Source organism: Phaethon aethereus, assembly GCF_964289735.1.
Source record: "Phaethon aethereus genome assembly, chromosome: 10".
Lineage (NCBI taxonomy): Eukaryota > Metazoa > Chordata > Aves > Phaethontiformes > Phaethontidae > Phaethon > Phaethon aethereus.
The window spans coordinates 6,556,174-6,582,203 of record NC_138586.1 but is presented as its reverse complement, the minus strand read 5'-3'; the positions used below and the strand labels follow the sequence as shown (position 1 = coordinate 6,582,203).

Below are 26,030 nucleotides of genomic sequence, written 5' to 3'. Positions count from 1 at the left end.
TTCCATATGCCTTTAGCATCTGGCACATCTGTATGTCCCTATGTTTCCAAGATCTGAAACGTGTTATATGAAGCGTTTCTCTTCTCAGGGCTGACTGGTACCCAGGAAAGGGTCTCTCCCAGCTGTCTTCCCCTCGTAGGTAGGGGAAAGAGGGCATCTCAGTTCCTACTCGGCCTGGGTAACCTGTTTTGTGCCAGGTTTCACTCTCCAGCACATCTGGTTTCATTCCCCTTCCAGAGAATCTTGTGATAGGACCCATATTGTTTCCTAGAGGTGGATACCCTGCCCAAATCACCTCTGGCCCTTTCTTCAGCTGCAGAGTAGGGGGAAGCAGGGAGATTAATAGTCATTCTGTTAAGTTACCATCTATTTGTTCACTTGCCCTATAGTTCTGTAACCATTGAGCATGTGGATCTATATCCCTCCTTGCACAACAAAACTATGTCCAGTTTAATCATCTAGTGGCCTTTCAAGCATACAGATAGCAGCATTTTTGTCATGCCAAATTCATAAGCTCCCCACACTTCTTGTCCCCTGATGCTAAAGTATTCCAGTATTCCTTCACAGATAGATACGAAATTTTGTTCTCATAAACCGAAGAACGTTCTTCTGAGAACTAACAGTAAGCTTTAGCCTGTTCAGCTGTGTATTTAGAGACATGTTATTGAGTCAAGAAATATGTTTTTTTTCGTACTTCCAAGATAACAAGCTGTATTTCAGACTAGAGTGGCTTTGTGTCCATTTAGAAGAAAATCTCCTGGGGGAAAATTAGGAGGAAGAAACTGCATTCAGGATCAAAATGGTGAAACTTTACAAAAGACCTGTTTATTCCAGAGACGGCATGCTTTTATCAACAGGACACTATCTCCAAACGTAATCATAAAGGTTAGGCTCCAAGGCAATATCTGTATTCAGTGGAGGCATCTCACAAAGCAGAAGCAATATTATGGTAGAGAATGCAGTCTCCACATTTTTACAATGACAGTCGCACTGTCAAAGACAACTTGGAGCAAAGCATCCATAGGATTAAGAAGGGTGATCTGATGGAGTGAACTCTGTCCAGTGCAAGCACTGGCTATGACTTGACCTTTGAGTCTGAAATTTTGAGATTAGGAAGATGGTCTGCAGGTTTTCAGTACAGACACAGCTGCATCCCTCTGCAGAGCTGTTCAGGTCTCAGAGGAGCGTGCTCACCGCACAACAGCTTCACGTCTGGGCTGTCATAAGAATAAATACAAAACCGCAGTATTCGGTCGACCAGCAGTCACTAAAAACAACAACAATAAAAATGTAAGTGAAAAAAATCAACACTGCTTCATGGAAGCTTCCTGGTTTATGTGTTTATACATTATAAACGGTCTGATGTGGGTTTGTCTGTATTCTTTGTAGCAATTAAGAATACAAAAACTGCCTATAAACACAGTGGGCTGCTTGAAGGGTAGCTTCAAGCTATGGGTAGCTTCAGCTTCTGCTTTGCTTCTTATGCACCCCTGTGATACCGTATCCTCTGAAGGTCCTGTGCTGTACGGAGCACAGCCTCCAGAGCAGAGTGTGCTGCTGCCGCCTTCTCCAGGGCTTGGTGCCATGGCCGTGCCGCAGCCCGATCTTACCCTCTGTGTGGAGCTGTGTGGAGCAGAGGAGGGGGTTCAGCTGCGGCTCCGAGAGAGTATCTGGTATGTACAGTGTTGTGTAACGTCACTCAGAAACTGGTACAGTTCATTTTTACGTTTCAAATTAACTAGAAACTTAAAATATAGGACATTTCTTCATTAGGTGCCCATGAGTATTGTTGAAACCAAGATCTAAAGCAGAATGAAAGGTCACTTCTTTCCCTTCACATCCAGAGAGTTTCAGCAGCTCACGGGTCCATATGGGCGTGTGGGGAGGAAAGGGGAATTACTTAGGTCAGTCACCCTCGGGACTGTAGCTAGCGGAAGGTAAGTAAAAAATGGGCATATGTCAAAAGCGACAGCTGTATCTGCCTTAAAGGGCCTGCTCCTATCAGCTGTAAAACTAATAAAGGGATGGAGATGGATTGCTAAAGCAGAGAGAAGTAACATCTTGGGTTAATCTGCCCCATCTACAGCACATTTCACACATACCTGAGGAGAGAATTTCTAGCTGGTGAATACTAATGTCTCTCCAAAGCCGTCATCCAGACTTCATAAAGTAAGGCAGACTCCAAATGACAGGAATTTAACTGAGTATTAGTCATCCTGCAGAATGACTGAGGTAATGGCACACAAAGCTTAAAAGTGTTCAAAAGGTATTAAAGCACAGTTTTAAATGTATCTGATCAGTAATAATAATAATTAATACAAAATGTCTCACCGTAAATGTACAAGCTGCTCTATGTAGAATACCACTGCCAAGCAACTCTGGTTTCTTATGCCAGAGGCATATGAACCTGCAGTCACCATTAGAGTTCTTATTTTTCTGTGGTAGTAGCAATTGCTCATTTTATGTTATATGATAATTCGTGGGATATAAATGCACACACATGCATCTGCTTTTGATTTTTTTGAATATTTTTACCATGTTTGTAGTATGCTTTTATGCAGTTGCAGGCATATTTTTACAGCAACTTCTGCATTGCCATTAAACGTACAGAGAACCAAAATCTTTCTCAGTTACGCTGCTGCAAGTATAGAGTCAAACATTATCCTGAACATTATCCTGGAGACAGTATTTAAACTGATACCATTGTGCTCACAGAGAGATTGTATTTGCTTTGAACTTCAGTTAATAGGTGGCTGTAAAAGCACAAATTTGCCGCATAGTTCGCCTTTCTTTGCAGCTTTTCAGTGCACAGAATTTGCGCGCGTGTGTTTGCCCTTAGAAAGCCCTCTGAGGGTCCCAGTCGTTGTTCAGCCTGTGTCCACATCATCTGGGCTGCCTCTGCCACTAATTGTTACCCTTGTGGACAGTCTCCGTAGAAAAGTTGAGCCTGAGGGCTGTTTGAGGTAGCCTCTCTCCTGCACTTTGTGTGCTTTGGAAGCAAATGTACACGCTGATGCTTCTCATGCCATACCTGGGCTGTGGGGAGAAGATTTGGTTTTTTGTTAGCTGTACTGTTATTTTCCAAAAACAACGTTCACAAGAAGTCTTTTAAAAGATACGGAGTGTTTGAGGGCAAGGGAGAGCTGGCTAGAATTTGCACAACGTGATCTCTGGAGTGTTTTTTCCCACCGTATTTGTCCATCTCCCCATCCCTAATAGCTCTGGGAATCTTTTTCACCTCTTCTAAGCCCCTGGCTGATTTTAAAATCCCTCACTCGCACATCTCTTGCAGGTTTTAAAAATCAGTGGTGTATAGAAGCTGCTTTGTTACAGTCCTAGCATTTAATGTGGTTCTTTCTTCTCCATATAAAGGATAAACCCTTTCATCTTTGCGGACATTACCTTAATTTCTGCATCTGTCTCTCAAATAGTTTAATGCTTGAAACTCTGCTTCTAACCAGAGGCTTTCCTTAATTAGTTTCCAAGGCAACTATCTTGGCGACAGTTCAGATGAACCAACTGCAGGGAGAGGAAGGAAACATGCCATCAAAATGAATAGTAATAGCACAATACCACTGTGCAAACAGGCGTTGTACATCACCAGAGACAGCGTGATAGTTCTGGTGTCTCCTAAGTTCATTTACAAGGGAAGAAGTCCTAACTCAGTAAAAGAAAAGCCGCGCAAGAGCATAGGTCTTTTTTTCGCAGCTGACTAAGCCGGGATTAATGGCTTCAGTGCGATAGGACTCACGTATCTGGGAGAGGAAGAGAACCGCTGGTGCTTTTTAGGGCCCCTCATGCACCAAGACATTCCCAGGTACATTTCGGAGAGCACTGTTATGCTACAGTTCAAATAGCATGGTTTTTGGAGCGGGGACTACCCCACTGGGCTTTTTTAGCCCAGATGCTGGCGGTGCAGTATGTAAGATGCTAGCAACTGATAGCTACAGCCTTGCAGGGGCAAGTCCCTACATATGAGGTCCCTAAGTGTGATCCAGAGCTATGGTGCATTTGCTCTGGGCTGCGGATGGGTTTGGATCAGGCCATTATATGGCGAAGTACCATCCCAGTGCAAATCACTCGCTGCTTGTAATTACACGTTCATACAGGATTCCTGTCTCTTATCCCACCTTCATACCAGTGCCATCCCACTGGGTTTTGTGGAGCAGATTAAAGCTACCAGGGGTAGCCTGGGCTAAATTTATAAAGAATCAGGCCCTGTAAGTCATCAACTAAACCTCAAATACAAACTCATCCCACAGCATTCAACCAGTAAGATTGAAAACAGCGTAACAATTTTAGAGGAAGTTAATGTTCCCAGGCTTAAAAAAAGCCCATGTTACTAAATTAAATTTATGTGTGTCACACCATGGGCATATATGTATAGGTATAATGCTATATGTACAACTGGAAGCTTGTTCTTCCAAAATAAAATTATCAACAATATATATAGACCCTTAAAAATAACTTGAGTATCTTCTATCCTGGGAGAACGCATATAAAGAATCAGAAAGGAGAAATATTGCTGTAACTTTATTACCTTATATGAGTAAAACAGCCTCCCCTGCTGCATATACTAAGCCTAGTAAAAAATAAATTAAGTCTTCATAATCTTTTGGTTCATGGTTTATGCACCAAGTTAAATGGGGAATATTGGAGAGTGCTGTTTGTAGTGAAGCAGAATAAACCTTTCACACTCTTTCAAAGCATTGAAAAGAGCAATTGAATGCAGTTATAGTCACAGTAAAATTCCATTTACAATAAAAAGTATAAGAAAGAGTGACCTTGTTTTTCTTAGAGGAGGTTGCACTGAATTTTTTTTTTTCTTAATTTCATAGGGCATTTAAAAAGGAAAGGAAATGCTCAAAAGGGAAAAAAAAAAAGAATGGCTACTATTCAGTACTTTTAAGTCTGCTTGAAGGCAGTGCTCTGCAGTACAGAACCTCTTCCAAAAGATTCTCATGTGAGCACTGGGACTGAATTACTGCGACACTTCTGGGTTATATCCAAATAATAGTTTGAAGTGATCCTGACATGCAGTAATGGTTTATATAAGCAGAATTATGTTTCCAAGGACTCTTGTTCAATTCCAGGGAATAATACTGGGAGGTATGGAGAAACTGGGAAGTCTGTGTGTTTTTAAAACGAAAACTGCAGTTTACCTAATTTCTTCCTCTCTTCCCCCAGTGGATATACATCCTTTTATATTTTGAGCAGCTAACTCTGAAGGAGTTTCGTTTTTCCTGTGGGATATGAGAAGAAGAAATGAGCGTTGTTTATGTTTGTCTGCTATTGCAAGAATGTACTCTGAAGAACGTTCAACATACGATTTCACAGTATTGAAAGCCAAAAGGGACAGTTAGATACCATCTCCTGTGTCACAGCGATTAGGCACACAATGCAAGGATCGCTGAAGAATGGCTTGTTAATGATGTGGATGTGCCTTCAAACTGTATGATAGTGCTGAAGCATTTGTCATTCCTGCAGGGTTGGAAAAGTAAGAATAAATGTAAGATTGCTATTATTAATAGTCTTTGTGAAAGGGGCTTTAGGTGCTGTGAAACTTAGCGAAGGATGCTAGTCTGGAAGTCAGTTCTGATAGTGATAGTCCACCTGATCTGGACTTGTAGGTCTACAGTGAGAGCATCCACAACTTCTGAGAAGCAAGGAGGTAGCGTAAATAAAGATAGCATATGTGAAGTTGGAAATGGGGATGTTATTGTGATGGGACCATGTTACATGGCATAGGAGCTGGTTGCATTGTAGACTGAAGGAAATTTAACCATCAATGTTGCTAGGGCAAGGCAATCAACTCTAGCAGCACAGCCAGGTGCACTTGTTTGCTTAACTTTTCTCAGGTAAGAAGAATTGACTAAGAACTACTGGTGTCTTTTCAAAAGGTGGTTGTGTGTCAGTGAAAAGCATGTGATGGTTACTGAGAAGCTTACTCATCTAAGCAGTTAACATAAATTCCTGCTCTTTCGGGCTCTCTAGAGTATCAGAGCAGAGATAGCAGCGGTACCTATTTGTTCTCAGGTTAGCAAAACCTCTTGTCTCTTCTCAGAGGTGGTGAACTGAGGTTTAAGCAGCAGAAGATGTATTTCCACAGGGCCTTGACTGATGAACAAGACTGGCCTTTGACAGGGTGAGATGCAAGATAAATGAATATTTAAGAATTTATCAGAAGCAGCAGGAAGACAGAATATAAGCAAGGACCTTTCTCTGTGTACCTTTCCTATCAGATAATACAAATTTCAGTTTCCCTGGACTCTCTGAAGATCTGTGTAGAGAAACAGAAGTTGCAGAATCCCAAATACACTACCAAATCAGTTGTCTTCAAAAAAGTTATTCAAGCTTTAATGAAAACAGTACAACTAATTTTTGAACATCATACCAAAAATTTGTGTCTGATCAGAGAACATAATCAAAATCCCTTATGTCATGGTTGCTGACCTTCTGGTAGCGTCTGACCTGAGAAGGATTGTAGCCGAGAAAGAAGGAGGAAGACAGAAAACTGAACCAGAAGATCTAGAAGATGAAACCAGTGAGGAGGGCACCGTAGCATGGTTTATCAGTGTCGAATTAAAGCAATTCTGGCACTCAACACAGAAAGCTTATTGTAATATGAAATTTCCTGTACACGTTTGTTTTTCAGTTGTTTTCTGTGAGATCTGGAGCCTCTATGTGAAATTTCAGGTGAGTTTTGAACTTTTAAGATTTTCACAAAGGCTTGAGAAACTACTGGAACCTCTGTGAAATTACCTTAGATGTAAAATCAGTCCATTATGAATATTTTTCAAGGGTGGATAGTTCTCAAAGAATATACTAGAACTGTACAGACAGTTAAAATATGATCTCCTTCCTAAAATGACCTATGTGTGGAAATCACTGCTGCAGAGTAACATATTTCATTAAGTCATTTACTTCCCATAAATACAACTGCAGAAGTTCCTCCAGAACACAACTGGATTTTTACTTTATTAATCTCACTCAAGAAGCTAAAGAATTCACTAATTAAAAATTTCTACAACACATCTCTTCAAGGAAGCCCTCTGGAAACAAGTATCTTCTCTTGAGAATATCTTGGCAAAATAGGGGCAAGGGTCTTGGCAATTTTGAGTATCCCTTTCATATGCTGTAAAGAATTTTTGTTATGATTGTAACACCCCCCCATATGTGATCTTGTTTTTAGTGAAATAGCTTCAAGTGATGAAGGGTAGCTTAAGTTTTGATTGATTTTGACGTGAAGGTCTTTGTATTGAAGGACATGACTTGTGAAGAGAGATGCAGTCCTGAGATACATAGCACTGTTCTCATCCATCTAAACAGAGGAGATATTTTGATATAAAGAAAATTTTAATTAATGAATTTTATTTGGCTTAAAGAGTAAATAATTGTGATTATGAATTTCAGTTACCAGGGATCGTAAAACTCTTCATCTCAGTGTCCTCCAGGGTCTGATGTTTTGTGGTAGAATATGTCCTTTAACAATAACTGTGCCAACAGATTAGTTAATCTAACAATATTGCTAAGTCACACCAAGGAAAATGAATTTAGGAAAATTGTTTCAGGGCACAGAAAATTCACAGAAAACTTTTTCATCACACTGAAAGAAATTAGGAGAAAGTATCATGCCCTCAGAACCTATGTTGTGGTTTGTAATTTTTTTCCTAAGTAATTTCTAATGTAACCTTTTATGCACAAATGAAATGCATATTCCACTACAGAACCTTCAATCAGTAGATGTCAGATTAGTTATGGGAAGAGAAAGTTTAGCCATATGGAGGGAGAGCGAAGTACAATACAGCTTTCAGATGTTGCATTTAATTACCCTCCAAGGACTAACATGCACAACCGTCATCTATCTGGAGATGGCCTAAAAGTAAAATTTCACTCTTGATGTGACTATCATCAAGGAGAGAAGTAAGGGAGAGAAGGCTCAAGAAGGGGGGCAGAGAGGGAGAAACTTTAATAAAACGCTTCTGAGACATCTCAGATTCCTGCTTCCACCATGCACATTTTTGTCCCCTTCTAGGAGATTCCTGTTCTCTAAGGGATTTTCTCCCATGAGAGGTACGTTGCAGAGGAGCCGAAAGATGTTTGAAAAATGTTTTATAAGCCCCAACAAATGATCTTGATACTGTGCTATAGAGGAAGGTAGGATTTTGAGGGGTAGTCACAAGTGTATAAGGTGGCAGTTGCATGGAAGTAAAAGCCTTAGGTCCATATACTGCGCAAAAGTACAAAATCCAGCAACTGGGACTGTGTATGGAGTTGTGACATTCACTAAAGGACATGAAGCCTCTGAAGTGTTGGATGAATTAATCTCAACTATATATGCAGTTATTTTTATCTGCAACAAGTAATATGTGTGTGGAATCTTCATCTTAATATTTAATACTTTCTTCATTTAATTTTTAACTCAAATTTAATATAGTACTCACTCTTCATATAAATTAAATCATTGTTTACTGCATATTTTACAGCATCACAATCCCTGGTGACCAGATTCCCAGCCCATTAATACTAAGTGAAGAAATAAATCGCCTTCCCTGGATTTGCACTGCAGTTACAATCATGAGGTTTTGACCCTTTTTTATGAGGGAAGCCACTTCTACCAAATGTGGAAGTGGCTTTTTATCTGTGGAATTAAAGGCAGGACAAGTATCATTTCTCTGGCTGTGACAGACCACCACTAACTGTGACATATCTTTTGCCACCTCAGGGTCGTGGTTCCTTTGGAACCTCATATATTGATGCTGGTGATGTGGGTGTGATAGAAAGTGACAAAATCATGACACCAAAAGCTATTTTTTATAAATTTACTGAGGCATGGTTGAGCCTTATTTAGTGTTTATAATCCTCAAAGGAAACTCGCTCTTTCTGCAATAATGTGTGTAAATTGGAAAACAGGGGAGAGGGCTCTGCAAACTTGCAGTAAAATGAATCTGCTGAGGTTACAAGGGATGTTACTTTTACTGTGGCATCTGGTTAGATGAGCAAAATCCTGTTCTCATTTCAGCAGAGCTTTTATTTTCTGTTCTCCTCCTATTTATCACAGAATCACAGAATCACTAGGTTGGAAAGGACCTTCAAGATCATCAAGTCCAACCATTAATCCAGCACCACCATGTCCCCTAAACCATGTCCTGAAGCGCCACATCCACACGTTTTTTGAACACTTCCAGAGATGGCAACTCCACCACCTCCCTGGGCAGCCTGTTCCAATGCCTGACCACCCTCTCAGTGAAGAAATTTTTCCTAATATCCAATCTAAACCTCCCCTGGCGCAACTTGAGGCCTTCTCCTATCTGGAAAATTTACATGACAAGGGGTGACCTGCGCAAAGTAAACATAGTGAGGATGATTATGCACAGCTGCCAAGTGCTATCGCACCTTTGCTCACACGGTCACGCTGTAGACGATAACTGCATTGCGGTCAACAGCGCACCGACCCCGGAGAACTGAAGTGCAGTGGCCACAAGCCCCGTGGACAGCTCCCCCACTGCAGCAAGGGTCTCCAGGAGCATGAGGGAGCCTAGGGAGAGGACTCTCTTTTCCAGCTGAAGGGCTTCTTCAGTTTCTCCTTCTCTTGAGTGGTAGAAACAGAGCTGAGATGCAGTACGTTGCAGATGCCAGTCAAGATAAGCTAAACATCCGTGCTAACGTACTGACAAGAACTTTTTGGGCCTTGACTTCAGCTTTTATTGAACTAATTGGATTGTCACCCTGATACTTTGTTCCTCTCCTTTCTTAAGCGTGTTCTGAAGACCAAATTAGCCAGTGCCACTGGTCCAATAGTGTGCTGCATCACAGGGCACAACTTTTCAATCATTCAGTCGAATATCAGGTAGGAGCTGCTCAGATCTGAGACAAGCTTTAAGTAACTCCACCCTCAGAACAGAAAAGCTGTCAATAGGGATAGAAACTAGAAAACACCTGACCTGATACCCAGGGGAGAAGACTGTGTGCTCCACAATAATTTAGGTTTGCCAGACAGTTGCTGTGCTTGATACCCATGCTGTTCCCACAAAGTGCAGTCAACACTGATAGCTCATCCTGACGATGCTGTTGAAATTTTTGTAGACCTGAGTCCATTTATCTGTTTTGCTTGTTTGCTGCTGAAAAGAAAGAATCGTGCCATCACTTCTGGCACTTGCACACTGCTTTGAAGGCAGAGGTGTCGTAATTGTATTTCTGTAGCGAGGTATAAAGGCACATTACTGCTCAACTGGAGGTAGCCAAGCTCTCCTGTCCTCAGAAACTTACACGTATACTTAAAAATCAGTGGAAATGCTTGAAGTTACATGTGGGCTTTTTGCAAAAGTGGAACCCAAATTAATGCATGAATAACCTCAACAAAGACAACAAAATCCCTTTTCACTCTGAGCTTATAGGAGATCTCATTTTTCTTGCTGTCTTTTTAAAACCTAGGAAAGAAGCGTTCTAAACTGCCTCATTGTTCCCAGATATGGTTGAAATGGAAAGACACATTACAGCAGGTCAGATCTCTGCCTGTCATTCCATTTAAGTGGCATATTTCTGCCACTTGTCAGGTATGAAAAGCACAGTAAAAATCTTTAGACCTTCTTTGTGGCAATACTGCCTGTCAGCATCAGTATTTTATGTTATGGAAAGAACTAATAGACTCATAAAATTTCAGGTTTTTGAGCTGTAGATGAGGTAGTCTGTACTTTTGTGATCCAATTTTTTTCTTTCTTTTTTCATTTGTGAACAAAGGATGATAAGTAACTTTGATTAAACAGACTAAACTGACCAGATGGCAATGGATTCAAATGAAAGGTCCATGAGCTCCAAACAGGTATTAATTGGACATGGTAGTTTTCTTTTCACTGCTGCCAAAACCATGCTAGCTACTTCTCTAGGGAAAAGTGCAAGCATATTCTCTTCGCTTGCACTTCTCAATGGCTTTTTAAAATCAAAGCCCGCAGAGGCAGTAAGGTGGATTTAAAAGTGACCGAAGTGCTGGGCTTAGAGGATTGCGATCAGCAACACAAAGGCCAGCTGGAGGCTAGTCACTGTTTGGAGTACCGTAAGGGTACTGGGCTAATACTGTTCAACCTCTCTGTCAATGATCTGAAGGTCATGGGATGGAGCGCACTCTCAGCAAGTTTTGCAGATGATACCAAGTTGCGAGGAGTGTTTGATAGACCAGGTGGTTGTGCTGCAATACTTTGACAGGCTGGTGAGGTGGACAGAGGGGAACCTCCTGAAGTTCAACAAAGAGAAGTGCAAAGCCCTGCACCTGGGGAAGAATAACCCCATGCACCAGTACAGACTGGGTGGAGGCTTCCTCGCTGGAAACAGCTCTGCAGAGAAGGATTTCAGGGTCCTGGCAGACTAGCTGAGCCCAAGCCAGCACTGCGCTCTGACAGCAAAGGCGGCCAACAGCATCCTGGGCCACATAGGATTAGCATGGTCAGCGGTTCAGCAGAGGTCCTTCCCCTCCACTCAGTACCAGTGAGGCCGCATCTGAAGTGCCGTGTACAGTTCTGGACTCACTAGTGTAGGAAAGACATGGACATCCTGGAGCAAGTCCAGTGAAGGGCCCCTGTGACAATTAAGGAACTGGAGCATCTGACGTACAAGGAAAGGCTGAAAGAGCTTGGGTCGTGTAGCCTGGAGAGCGGAAAGCTCAGGGGCGATATTAGTAGTGTCTATAAATACCTGATGGGAAGGAATGAACAAGACGGAGTCAGATTCTTCTCAGTGAGTCTCACTGGGTTTCAGAGTCTCAGCAGCGCCTGGTGACAAGAGGCAAGGGCACGAACTGAAATGCAGGAAATTCTGTTTAAACATAAGAAAAATCATTTTTACTGTGAGGGCAGTGAGACACTGAAACAGGCTGCCCAAAGAGCTTGTGGAATCCCTGTCTTTGGGGATATTCAAAACCTGACTGGACATGGTCCTGAGCAGCCTGCTGTAGCTGCCCCTGCTTTGAGCTAGGGGGTTGGAAGAGACCCCTGCCAGCCTCCCCTCTTCTGTGATTTCCTCCAGCCATAAAAGACAAATTATCGTTCCCTTTTATGAGTCACAGACAAACCATTGATGTTTCTAAAAGACAAAACATGACTGCTCAGTCCCACCTACCAAACTTGCACTGTTCTTCCATGGCTTGATTTCTTTTGAGCCCACAGAGTCTTGTTTCTTGTTAACCCATTCTTTCCCTGCCCTGGTCTGCCACTGCTGTTCACCTGCACACTGTTCTTACTATTGTAGTTCCTCGTCAAGTCCTTGGAGGAATATTCCAGCGAAACCACAGATCCGTCTCCGTGACTACTGTTTAAAAATGGCTTTCCTGCCTTGACTTTCATCTAAGAATTCACCGGTCTCCTCATAATGTTCACCCTTAATTCCAACATTTAATTTTCGTGGCTAAAACCCCCAGATCCACGTTCTACACCAGGAACTAGCTGTGGTTGTAATTTGAGTAGCAAATTAAGTCAAAATGTAATGGAGTCATTGTGAGGTTAGTACTAAACCTATTTTGCGTCCTCTTCACTGTCCTTCCTCTTAGGTGTTGTGTAGCCTTGTAGCTACGTCATGAGAGAGTCATCATTATGACTTTAGAAATATCATGATACTCCATATCAATTTAATGTTAGCCAGTTAATCTTGATAATGCTATCTTCCAAAACTGTAAGAAAAATATAAAAGCAAGGCAAAAAATTGTAGTTGCCTATTCATTATCATGATGACTGATGCAGTGGAAACAAAGTTGTCTTTATGCTTTCATTCAAAAAATATCTTCCCCAGGCAAATGAAAAACTAAAATTGGCAATGCTGACTTAATTTCTCAAATTTGGCATATAGGTCTGTACTTCCAGTAAGCCTGGTGCTGGCCAGCAGATTTGACTTTTATTTTAAAACCAGATAGATTTTAGTTATATTCCCTCTAGATTTTCTCTTAATGAATTGGAAATATCCAAAGAGTTAATTAAAAATACAAACTTCATTTTTTTCTGTATCAAACCTGACATTATGATCTTTTTATCTAAAAGGCAAGAATTATGTGGGATCAGAAGTCTGAATAATTCATGATAGTTTCCAGCCATTTTTTCCCCTCCTCTTTTGTTCAGTATAAAATCTTACACGCTTTTCTTTCAGTCAAGGTGAAAGCAATATTAAGTCTTGGAAGTGAAACTTAGCAAAGGCATGTAGCTCTGTGAAATCCTTGTCCTGTAATCCTGGCTTTCTGTTCACCACCACTATTCAATATCCCACTTTCTATATAAGCTTCACAATATATAAGCAGTTGATGAGATTTATTTGATATGCTCCTGTTTTCCTTCTTCATAAAAACGCTTTATCCACCCCTTCGCTCCCCTAGGAGTCACACTGATGTCTATGATTGTTTCTGCTGGGCTCCCTAATCCAGCAGCTCCATTCAAGGTGCTGGACACTTGGTAGAGGGTGGAATGTGAGGGAAGAGGAGAGTTGTGCTTCTTAAGGTTTAGGACAGCATGTGTAGTGAATTTTAAAAGCATTGTTAAGATCCAGTTTAATAATTACGAACTAACATGGTTGATTGTGTGAGTAGAAATACTGGCAGGTCAATTCTGGAAGATGCTTTATGAATTAAAGCTTGACTGTAGTACCTTGGACCTCACTAAGGGACTAAACAGAAATATTTCTGGTCATTTTGGACATATTACAACAGATGAGATGGAAGTTGAGTCCAATCTATGCTAATGAGTCCTACATTTCTTATTTGCAGTATTGCTCCTGATGCCTGTAGCAGCTCCATATATGTTTTTCTTACAGCCTCTGACTTCATCTGTCATGGCATTTTTCTCTTAAACAAACACATTTCTGGATAGAAATGTAAAAACTTTCTTATGTGTTATTAAGGTTAGAACGACAAAGAGTATTGTTGTTAAATAAGCTCTTTGTCTCTAACCTTTTAGAATTAAATCGCTGCCTTTAAGATGAAGTTAAAACATACAGAGAACTCAGTATGCAAATAGCATGCACACCAGATGATCTGAAGGAAGCCTGCACATTTCCATAGAAAACAAATGTGAGTGTGGGAAAGCAGATGCTTTCTACCAACAGAGTGTACATACAGTTCTCAAGAGGACCTGAACAGCAATTTATTTTCAGACTGCTGGAAGTATGCAAATTCCTACAGAATTAAATGTGAATTTAAAAGAAATGGCATCTATTAAGGACAAGACGACCCAAAGATGCAATTGGGAACTTAATAATTTAATCAAGAACTTTAACAGGCTCAGCAGTATATCTAAAGTCAATGACTCAAATGTCATCTGTTTTTAGCAAAGATGTAAGTGGTCATGTTGAAAAGATGTCTTTTAGAGTATGGCATTTGGAGCATTTATTGGTGACGATGGAGAAGTACATTAGTATGGTGCTTATAGATTTTCAGATGATTCTCCATCAAAAAGCATCATCTGTTCACTTGAGCTGCTCATTGGGTATAGACAGTGATACACCTGTGGTGTATCGCCAGCGTTATTTTTGCTGATTTTAGCTTTCGATAGCTTAACCCAGCAAGTCTAGGTAAGATTGATTCTGTAATCACCATGATTAATTAAATTCTTACTGCGGGACATTGTTCCACCTGATGGCTGTGGGACTAGATGGATGTTATTGAGATTATAATCTGAAGGCGAGGGAATAGTGCAAAGTGCAGTGGCATCATCTTGTACAAGGGGTATTGTTGGTGACCCAGCAGCCAGCTGCATAGACATGAGAACTGTGGGTTTTTTCCTGCTTTCTGCAAAAGCACGGGATTACTGGAGTGGCGATGAGCACACAGCGTGGCAGGATTCAGGCTTGCCAGGCAGTGCTGCCTCCACTCCTCCCCGTTACCCTGACAGGATCCAGTTGCTCAGTTCATCCTGCTGCTTTTTTGTCTCTTGGCCGTTCCATTTAATGACTCCATTTGTACAGAGCGATGCCCAAGTGGGGTCCGGGAGGGCAGGACATGTTGGTTTAGTGGAAGGTGCAACATCACGTTTAGTGATGTTGGCTAGTGATTGTTGTTTAGTTTGTTCGTTGATTGTGTGAGTAGAAATAGTGTTGTTTCGTGATTTTGGCTAAACAGGTGAGGTTAGATGTGTCCTTTTGGATGCCCTGGAAGCGACAAGTTTTCAGGGCTTTTTGAAAGCTGTCAAAACGCACTGAAGGTCACCACTTGTAACTTTAGGAATTTAACTTTAAGTCTTCATATATGACGAGGCTTGGTCAGGGTTCTCAGGGCAGCAGGTCCATGTAGGACCTGGAGCCCACCGAGCCTCACGGTGCCGGTACAGTTTAACACGTACAGTGAGTGGCGGGGCTCTGTCACCCGCCTCTCATACACTCCACAAATGAGGAACAAGGTAAACGGGTACAGTGTGACCTTATTTTGGAGCAGAAATCCTTGAACTGGTAACTAAAATTAACCTGATCAGCAGGGGAGGCTCTGTGCTCACAAGGGTGAGTTTGCCAGGTAAGGTCATCTCCACCAGCTGAGTCTTCTCAGCCTTGTGAGCTACTCTTCTTTGTACTTTGCCCATGTTAAAAACACAAGTGACTGCATCATGCCTGTAAAGTCAGGGGTCTGTAATACTCATGCTACCCATGGGTTAGAGGATTACCAAAATAGTTTCCTGGCTGTTTCCCACTACTCAAGGGTCATCCTTTTACAACTGAATAATACGTAACTTTTTTCTTCTCACAGGTTGTAATCCTTGGCAAACATTCTAGAGGCTATCACTACATGTTAGCTAACCTGGTAAGAACTTTTCTTCGTTACAAATATAGCTAAGGTTTAGAGGGTAACATATTCTGTTCAAGTTGTGTCAACTTTAATCAGCAAAAGAGGAAATGCGGGAATGAGTTCTTGCATTTTGAGAATTACTTCAGAAAATACTAGAATTGGTGTGTTATATATATATTTGTACTCAATTACAGTCTTTCTTTTGTCTAAGAAGCTCATATCCTCTACTAATTTTAAAATAATAATTTAATTGTATATTCTCCACTAATTTGTATCCTTATAAATAAGACACTTGACAACCATAATCTTCTATGTAACGTATTTGAAATTTAAGCACTCCAGAAATAACAATTGTAGCATATTTGTATATAAAATAAGTGGGAAGAAGCTGTAAGTTAGAACAATTCCATCAAGTAAACAGCTGTTTAGCTGTTCTTCTGTATTTCAGAGTGTGGGGTGGTGCCTGTGTATGTGTTGGCCTACCAGGACAAGACAGAACATTTTTATCTGTATCAGACCTTCTTCTGGATTCTAGAATTGACTTTCAGGGATGTTTATGATTCCTTTGAAACACCACCTGCTAGAGTTCCTTAGAAAAAGCGCTAATATTATAACTGATCCTGCAGCAAGACTGATTTTTGGGTTCTGTGTCTACTGAATGGAAGAATGTTTTTCCAAAACTTACACTTTCAAGTTGGCAATCCCACTTAGTAGAAGATTATCTGTATCCATGTTTTGGTGTGATTAAAGCAGAAAAGGCAAATCTTAAAATACTCTTATTTAGTATAAGTACTGTATAACTTTAAGATGTGTCATTTTGCATTATAAGAACCAGTCATGATCTCACTGATTAGCATGTGCATAGAAATACAGGGGTTCTTATTCTGGGTTACCTTTTAGAATGTGTAACCATTGACATTCAGGTAAACATGACTGCAATCAAGTCATACTAATCAAGACAACACCGATTTACTGCCTCAGGAATAAATAACAACGGAGTGGGAGAAAATTATACCATTCTCTTTGCAAGTGAAATGTTAAGTAACACCGTGACGGAGAACTGCCTAGCGAGGAGGTGTGTGCTTTGCCTCCACAGAGCAATATGGGCATTAAGTGGTTTTCTGCTCCTGGCGCTGAACCTTTGTGCGCACTTTACGGTACAAATGGGATTGAGGTCTTTGGCCAGTTTTCACCATGATGAGGAGAAAAGAGGAAACGGTACTTCAGGTTTCTCCACTGTTTTTTTTCTGACCAGTGAATATTACGTACCACATTGCGCAACGCAACAGGGCAGCTCTCTGTTGCAAAGGTCTGAACAAAAAGGCATTTTAAATTCTATTCTATGCTACTATCACAATCCCAGTTGTGATAGTAATTGTTTCCTTGGTAGAATATTTTCAGCTAACAAGAGGGAAATTAATCTGTTTCTTTTGTGCTATACTTGTAGCAGGTAAAAGTGAGGGGAAAAAAAACAGGGACTTTGGATGGTGATGATTCTTGTTTTCTACGTGTGTCCTCCCAGGGTTTCACAGACATTGTTCTGGAGAGAGTAATGCACGGAGGTGCCAACATTACTGGATTCCAGATTGTTAATAGTGAAAACCCAATGGTTCAACAGTTTCTACAACGCTGGGTGAGGCTCGATGAAAGAGAATTCCCTGAAGCCAAAAATTCACCATTAAAGGTATTTATTTTACCCTGACAGTGATGGAGACTGTATGAGTTGCTTACAACAATAATTTTGGGGTTTTTTGACACCGGATGTGTGCATGTGTATGATACAGATTCCTGCTTAGAATATGTTGCAACATTCACTGCCCTTCCAGCAGAGGCTGTTAGTTGGACACAAATGCCCACCATGGTGGGTGTTCCTCAGAGGCAAAAACTTGGTCTTGCAAATCCTGTCATTGTGCAGTAGATGTAAAAACTTTTAACTTGAACTTCTTAGAGTTAGTCTTGGGGAGGGTGTGGGGGCTAGTTAGCTTAGTTTTTAGATGCAAACTGTGGGTTACTGGTCCATTTTATTGCTAATAGAGAATTTCATGTGCAAAATAAAGTAGCTCTGGATTCACTGAGGAGCCACTGCCACCTCCTAGTCACTGCTGACAGTTGCCATCATAATCTAACCCTGTATTTTACACCACTGTCCTTTACTTAAACACGCTGGATATCATATAACTGAAAGCAATAAAATTTTCCAAATTTTTTTGAGTGAAAGTCCCAGGCTCACCAAAACTGTCATAGATTGGGTGGACTAAAGACTACTCTTAATAGGAGATTTGCAACCTGTTAATATCTCCCCCAGATTTTTTTCTGCCTCTGCATCTCTAGAGTAGAGGGGGATGCTATTCACTGTCTTGTTTGAGGAGTGCATCAAGGATACTCTGTCCAGTGATGGAAGTAATGAAATCTTCTAGGACCACTGCATATTATTAATACTCCTATTATCGTCCTTCTTTCTCTTCCTCTTTTGGTAAGGGAGGCCTATTCCTTTTCATCAATAGGCACAGGCAAATAAAACCTCGGACTGGTGGTTGATGAGAAGACCTTAAATTCTGTCACTATTGTAAGGCAAAATTCAGGGAAGCATAAAATACTAGCTAGGAATGAAGAACCTAGTCCAGCCCAATGCATGGGGGGTTACAAGGGTAGATGGTAGCACTGTGTTGGACTACAGGCAGAATAGGAACCAGTTACGCCGTTCTGCTGCCAGAAGGCCAGCGGCATTCGGAGGCATACTTCTCCATCCCTGGGATCATCTGATTTCTGTGGGGAAGGAAAATTATCTTCATGCCATGCCATCCCACAGCCTTGCTGGCATTTCAGAGGAAGCAAATGCACGCAAATGGAACCTCACAAAACTGGGATTAGTGTGTTGTTCCCTGCTGATTAGGACTTAGGCCTGCTTTCTAAAGCTTCCTAGCAGTGATACAGAAGGGAAGATAAGTATCGTACTAATCTTAAAAACTCTGAAGTATATAAAGTTAACCTGGGAAGATTTTATTCCACTTGAAAGCAATTTACCTTGAGGGAAAAATTATTCTCCGTCCTTAAAAAATAATCTTAAGTATATGGTACGAGCACAAAGATTACATTACCTTTCCACAAATGTACCGCTCATTATAGAAATGTGCACAGTATTTGTCAGTCAGACAAAAAGCATACTTAAAAATTGATGTACAATATTTTTGATTAGGAAATAAAATTGCCTAGAGATTAAAGCCCTGATGTTTAATTTATTCTGAATTTTATCAGCCTTTCCCTTCTCTTTCTCTTTTTTCTCTTTGCATGCTCATGCATTTATAAGTAGAATTCAAATAAAGTAGAAAATTAGATAGCTCTCTTGGCAGGGCTTGGAAGGGACTGCATTAAGGTTACTGACAATTGACGCAGTCTGCTGAAAAAATTATCAGCGTTTAAGTTTTATGTCGTGCTAGATTGGACAGCTGTTACAATATTTTCTTAATACAAGAACAAATACCTTTAAATTACTATCTGATTCTATATTGTTGTGTGGAAGGTGATGTATAACCTTTGTTAATATACTGGAAGAGGAGAGGTTGATCATTGCAAAGCATCACAGGAAGAGGGGAAGGTAGGCAGCATCAAAAGAGCACCAGTACCGAGTCACAGCCAGAACAGGAACCAGCCCACACACACCCTGTAAGAGTTTATAAACTGCTGTCGTTTAAAACTCAGTAAGAATGACTGCTGTATAACCTTCTTCACAATCCTACCTTTGCACTCTGTTTTATCAGATACAGTTCTCTTGATCTGCACATGCAGATGCGCGTCGTTCTGTGCAGATTTCCTAAGGCTTTATCTCAAACTGAAGAGCTTGCCGTAAGATAATACACATTTTTAAGAAATAGAGACCACCAGTTGTGCTATCCTGCCCCACAGGATAAAATTAACTTCTGAATTTAAGAAGCCTTACCCACAAAGAGGGCTGACATGCAGTCGAACCTTGGATTTCCACCTTTCTAATTCACGCATGGGCAGCAGGTCTGCTGGCACTAAATTCAGGAGCTCTGCGGTATCACACAGACAGCCGAGAGAAGGGCAGGCACACCAGTACATGCAGATACCCCTTCCATTCTTTTTTATCTTCTCTTCATTCTCTTACAAACTGTGGAAATACAAAGGGTCAGTTACAAGGGGTTTGAAATCTGGTCTTACACACTGAGCACATTCAGTTGCTCCCAGAATGTACATGTTGAAATGTACAAACACGCAGACCTTTAAATTTTAGGTGTGCTGTAATGCTGGTGAAAACCATTGGTGTTGTACACTGAGCCTGGGCCACTCTAGGAGGGAAAAACCTTCAGACAAACACATAAACGTGGAAAAAATGTGAAAAACACATGAAAAAAAAAAACCTCCATGACATTTTGTAGGTGATACTAAATTTATAGCATTGCGGGGTGTCACCAGGTACATACGGCAACCAAGGGACGAAGTTGACAGCAACGTGAACAAGTAGTTAAGAAGTCTGGGGGGTTTTGTTGAAGAGTTGCTGCTACACAAAGCTTACCACCCTCCTCAGATTTACTGTGGAGTAAGAGAAGGCAGATGGGCAATTACCAAGGAGGTGTAATGCCTAAAGTGTATTTTGTGATTGCTTGCTTGTATAGCTGTCTTCTAAGAAAAGTAATCTGATCTGTTCCTTGCCACACATGCTACCTAATCAAGATTGTGGTCCAAACAGAAACGATTTATGTTAACTTCAATTCAAAACTGTCTCGGCAATCTTCTTAAAAAGAAAAAGAATACTCCAAGCAAAAACCAAATATGAGGTCGTCTTTGCTATTGCTAGCAGTATGGGCCAGCACAGAATTGCAGACTTTTGTAGTGATCTCATTTAGATGAGCAAGCTTCCAAATAATTTTAAACTTTATGCAACTATAAACTGATTTTGTTATTTTGCTGCTATATGCTATACAAAATGAAGATATTTTTAGTTTGTTAATTGAAATAAATGGAATTGTTAAACTACATAAAGCACCTGTGGCAAGACAGAGAGCGAGCAAAAGTCTTGCAAGCATGATTCTTCCAAGAGTAACAAAGAGGACTAGACCTGATAAACCTGAGGCAATTCTAACATTGCAGTTTGTCACCATATTTTATTTGCTTCTATTTTAGTATACGTCTGCACTGACCCATGATGCAGTCCTGGTCATAGCAGAGGCTTTCCGTTACCTCCGAAGACAGCGTGTGGATGTCTCCAGGAGAGGTAGTGCTGGAGACTGCTTGGCTAACCCTGCAGTACCATGGAGCCAAGGAATTGATATAGAAAGAGCGCTGAAAATGGTAAGGGCAAACATACGAGCTGATGAATATATATATTCCACAACAACAGGAAGGAATTCTCCTGGGACCGAACTTTTTTCCTACTCCATGTACACAGAGGTTCTGTACTCACACAAACAGCTGCATCTCCTCAAGAAAAAAGGAAGGAAAGAAAAAAGAAACTTAATGACCAGCTCCAAAGGATGGCTAAAACATATCCAGTAGAGGGCAAGGCATAACAAATTAGCTCTCAAAACTTTGGCCAAAATCACATCCCTGTGGCACCGGTGCAGCAGCTGCCTGATGTCCACACCAGAGCACCTACAGTCTGACTCCCCCGAAACACCCAAGCTTCCCGTGGGAGCGAGCACAAGCCATTTTGCAAACGAACATGTATTGGGGGTTTCTAAAGTCAGGCTGAAGCTGCAAATCTAACAGAACTAGACTAGGTCCTCAGCACTTGTACATCTTGCAGGGATACATGCATTTATGAACTCAAACACATGTATGCAATTTTGATAATTTGCCAGTAAAAAGTCAACTCAGATTGGTTTAAAGCAATGGCAAAAATGCTGTTGGTCATAGCAGTACGGCTGGATTTCAGCACCAGCCCGAGCATTGACACAGTTTAGCCTCAAAGCAGTTCTGATTCCTGGCATAACTTTTCACTCAGCCTGATTACCTTTTGCATGGCCTATTTTTTATGTCTAACAGTAGTTACTTCATGGGATCCTACCTCACTTTGGTCTCTAATGTTGCTGATTTTTAACTCTTTTTAGGCTGCTATGTGTGTTAGAGCAAGTGACAACAGGAAAAATTGGGTAACATTTCTGTAGTTATAAGAGACAAGAATATGGTCTGCTTTTGATCTGGTTCAAATAACTCTAAAACAAACCCCTTAGAATTGATTATATTAGTGCAGGCACAGAACTGGAGTGAGATCAGAGTTAAGCCCATGTTAGGTATAAACAAATCCTAGGTCAGCCTTCATACACTTAGCTTAATTACTGCTTTTTCTCAATGATCAAATTGGAAAGATTGTATCAGAAAGTTATAATGAGTTATAGAAGGTTATAATCAGATTATATCACTCTGAAGAGAGAGAGAGATGGTTCAGTCTCACATTGCCAGAGCTATTTTTATGCCATTATGTCACTTCCTAATAAATGCCCTAACTGCGCGTTCACTAATGTAGCATTACGCACTTTTGAAGAGAAGTTAATTAAATTCAACCTTCACAATAGTTAAAGAGTATGTACTGTCCATTTGAACTTAATTACAAGCAAAACATAAAACTCCTCCAAATGAGATGCGAGGTATTTATGTCAACAAAGAAAACCAACACTGCTACAGGACACCCCCTTAATTCGGGAGAATTTATTTTAAAAATGTAATTCATAAAATATACAAAGCCAAACTCACGATTGGCAAAAAGCGCAGAAGTTTGACTTTCAGTGGGTTGTCTTGTATTGTTTGAGTTTCAAAGTCATCTAAGTGAGGTTTACATACACCTCCAACAAGTGCTTCCCAAGTTCAGCCCACACTGCCTTCCAGACCCCATCCTGTCCATCACACTCTCTCCCTCTTTTCAAACAACAATCTTGAATCTTTCCTTCAGGAAAAAACTTTTGATTTAACATTTCCTCTCCACTCTGTAGCAACAGCTCAGCTAAGAATATTTTTTCCAAGACATCTTTGAAATATCCTGTACCAGCAGAAGGTTCAGTGCCACACTATAGTCATCCTGCTGGCAAGAGGGAAATAGGCATTACCTGCGTCTGCTTCCCTACAGCCTTGAAAACTGTGCATGTCTGTATTTCTAAAGCTGATTCTAAGACATCAGGTCAGTGGCAGACAGTTTACCTGAACAAATCTGGGCAGTTATAAATGGTCACTCCATTTGTGATTCCCTCCCCACGCTGCTACCAGAAGCGTTCTGCGTCCTGGTGAGTCTTCCTGCCTCGGTGCAGCCAGGTTTTGAAAAGTGCTGGTTTTCCCACCAAAGACAGAAACGAATTAAGTTTGAAGTCAAAAGATGTCAAGTGCACACCACTCATGTCTCAGTACACATCAGGATGAAGCTGGCCTAACAAGCTCTGCTGAGACGTACAGTCACTGCTGTGCCAAGGTAGCCAGACAGCTTCCAGCAAGTGCCAAAAGCAGGCTCAGCAGCTCCCATCTGGCTGCGAGTTATATGTCAACTACCCCACAAATACATTTGCTCAGTCCACAGTTGATAAGACCTCTTAGGGGCACATTTGGCTTTCATTCACCTCTCTAGCTTTCTGGAGACAGGAATAACTCGCATGTTCTTCTAGACCCCTGAAATGATATAAACTGTTTTAAAAAGGTCCAAATCCACTTACTGATGAAAAAAAAATCACCCTCCTTATACATCACTCTGAATTTGGCTCACTGGATAATTTGAGATCCAAGGAATTGTGGCTGTTTTATGTAGCCTTGTCCACCATAACAAGTTTGATTGCACCATCTCTAAACCATAAATAGCAGATCAGTCACCAGCCCTGAACAGTTTCCCTTTGACTAGCCTTCCATCACCTATTCCTGTAACTTCTACAGCATTTTGCTAAATATTAAAGCTGATTTACCCCTACTGAAGTTTCAGACCGTTACCCCTTCTGCCTGAGATGACAGCTTGTCAGTGTTGGTAAGTGATAAATGGAAATATCTCGCCCTTTCATACAGGGAAATAAGAAAGGTTTTTTTCTTTGAAAGTAAGTACTTTATACTTCCCCTTAAGATGATTCATGTGAGTAGGTAATGATAATGACTTACCGTCTATACACCCATCCATCCAGACTGAGACCAAAACTCCATAAGCAGTAGAGACAATTGCCTGTGCTCATTCAGAGAAGACATTCATGCCTTTCTCCTACTCTGGGACTGATCTTAAAATAAAGCATTTCCCGGAATGAGCAATGATACAGGATTCTGGTCCATATCGCAAATCACTCTATACCATTTTGTGAGGGATTTAGTGGCACTGAATTGTTGCATGTGACCCCAGCGTGACTAAGCATGGCAGAATCAGTCTTTCTTACATTTAACACACTTGCAGGGCTAATTTGACTTATGCTTAAGCGCAGCTCACTCTGCGGTAGTGAGTCACCAGCTCAGTACTAACTGACAAAGAATATGTACAGCTGAAACTGAGACAATTGGGATTGTTTTTGTTACAAAGAGTATAACTGGCTGGGTCAAAAGCGCTACAAGTCTCTTTATATACATAAAAATTGTGCTAGAGCTAGTGGGTTCCTGCAAAATGTAACAGGGGAAAAAATAAAGTGAATCTTCTATTAAAATGTTTTTTCTGATTATACCCTTAAGGTGCAAGTTCAAGGAATGACAGGGAACATCCAGTTTGACACCTATGGGCGGAGAACAAATTACACAATCGATGTGTATGAAATGAAAGCCGCTGGATCACGGAAGGTGAGTTTCAAGATATGCATCCAAATTTCACATCTTCATAAATATTTATTCCAACAAACTCAAAAATACCATACACGCGCTGTAATAACAGGGCCCTGAGGAAACCCAACCTTCTTGCTGTGTACCCTGTCCCAGGAACCTTGTTCTATTCTGTTCCTGGACCAAACCACTCGCCCTGCGTAATATCTTCATTGGTTTCCATGACAACCTTAGACGCCGCTTTTTCCCTTAAAACCCTCTGGAGCTTTTCCAGTGACAAGCATTTTCCTGCTGTCATGGTCCTGTGCTCAACCCTATCCCCTAAATTCCTCTGTGTAACAGGCCTCGGACCTGTAGTGAGGCTGGAGCCAGTGTGTTTCAGAAACCTTCTGAAATGAACAGAAAATAAGTATGGTTTGAATTAGGATTTGCTACTCATTCTCCTGTCTCCTAAATAAACTATAGATCCTAAGTGGGATAGTTGCCTCGATCCCTGTTACAAAAGAAATTTAGGACAGATTTTCAAAAATAATATTTCAAAATAATTCAAAATTTTCTCGAGTATCGAGAGAAGAGTCTGTGCGGCCAAGGCACGTAAATCCCCCTGATTTCACCTGGCGATGGAGATTTCACCTGCTTAGTCACCATTGAGGCTCCTTAAACTCTTCTGCACATATTTGATAACAAAAATACCTCTGGACAAGGCCCAGCCATTCAACTAGGTTTACAGTGCAGACAAAAGTGTTACTTCTGTGTTGTGCAGAAACACAAAAACTAGGGAAATAGCGTAGCCATGTAGCCACAGGACCATGAAGGTCAGCACAAGCCAGATGACAAAGAGTCTCCTCGTGCTCGCAGAGGGTTTTGGATCCCGTACTGAAGATAACGCTACTGTGCCTGCATTGCTGATGATGTCTGTGCATCTAGTCCGGAGCTAGCTCAGGCATGTCTGCAGGGCCTCTATTCACTGTCGGAACTGCAGCGGAATATGGATAAAAATGTCAAAATCAAAGAATTTTACTCAGAGTGCTGGGCAGTTTATTTTCTTGTCTATAATATATTCTTATGTAGTGGATATGGGAGAATTTATTCCACAGGCACCATGATAATGTGAATTTAGGTGGGGAGAATTTAATATGTATTTTCACTTAGATTTGGCTTGTATTTATTTGCACATGGGCTTGAGAACATTGTTTCTTTAAGGAAATTAAGTAAAAGCTAATGTCCTTCAATAGCAAAAACATTGCATGAGTAAGTGTTACAAAGCCATATGTTTTGACAGTTCCTGCTATAGGTTCATGCACCAGAATCCTTGTAGACGTGTGTAATGAAGTAACAATCTCCATTTTTATAGGCTGGTTATTGGAACGAATATGAAAGATTTGTGCCAGCATTAGATCAGCTGACGTCTAACGACACTTCATCTGTGGAGAACAGAACTATAGTAGTCACTACCATCTTGGTAAGTTTTATGTTCTTAGTGTGTTTGTGTTTAGGAAACAAGACACATGGCTCCTGAGGGGTCAATACTGTGAGACTTCAAGTGACTGAAAAGTTCAGCATC

General features: G+C 40.9%; 1 protein-coding gene across 2 annotated transcripts in view; it reads left to right on the top strand.

Moving 5' to 3' along the window:
- GRIA3 (glutamate ionotropic receptor AMPA type subunit 3) overlaps positions 1-26,030 on the top strand; it is a 157,074-nt gene that overhangs the window by 75,598 nt on the left and 55,446 nt on the right. For both annotated transcript variants that reach the window (XM_082003981.1, XM_082003982.1), the window contains exons 5-9: positions 15,707-15,760; positions 17,268-17,429; positions 20,888-21,055; positions 24,383-24,487; positions 25,821-25,928. In XM_082003981.1, coding sequence (XP_081860107.1) covers positions 15,707-15,760; positions 17,268-17,429; positions 20,888-21,055; positions 24,383-24,487; positions 25,821-25,928 — 597 coding nt within the window. The remainder of the gene's footprint in view (positions 1-15,706; positions 15,761-17,267; positions 17,430-20,887; positions 21,056-24,382; positions 24,488-25,820; positions 25,929-26,030) is intronic.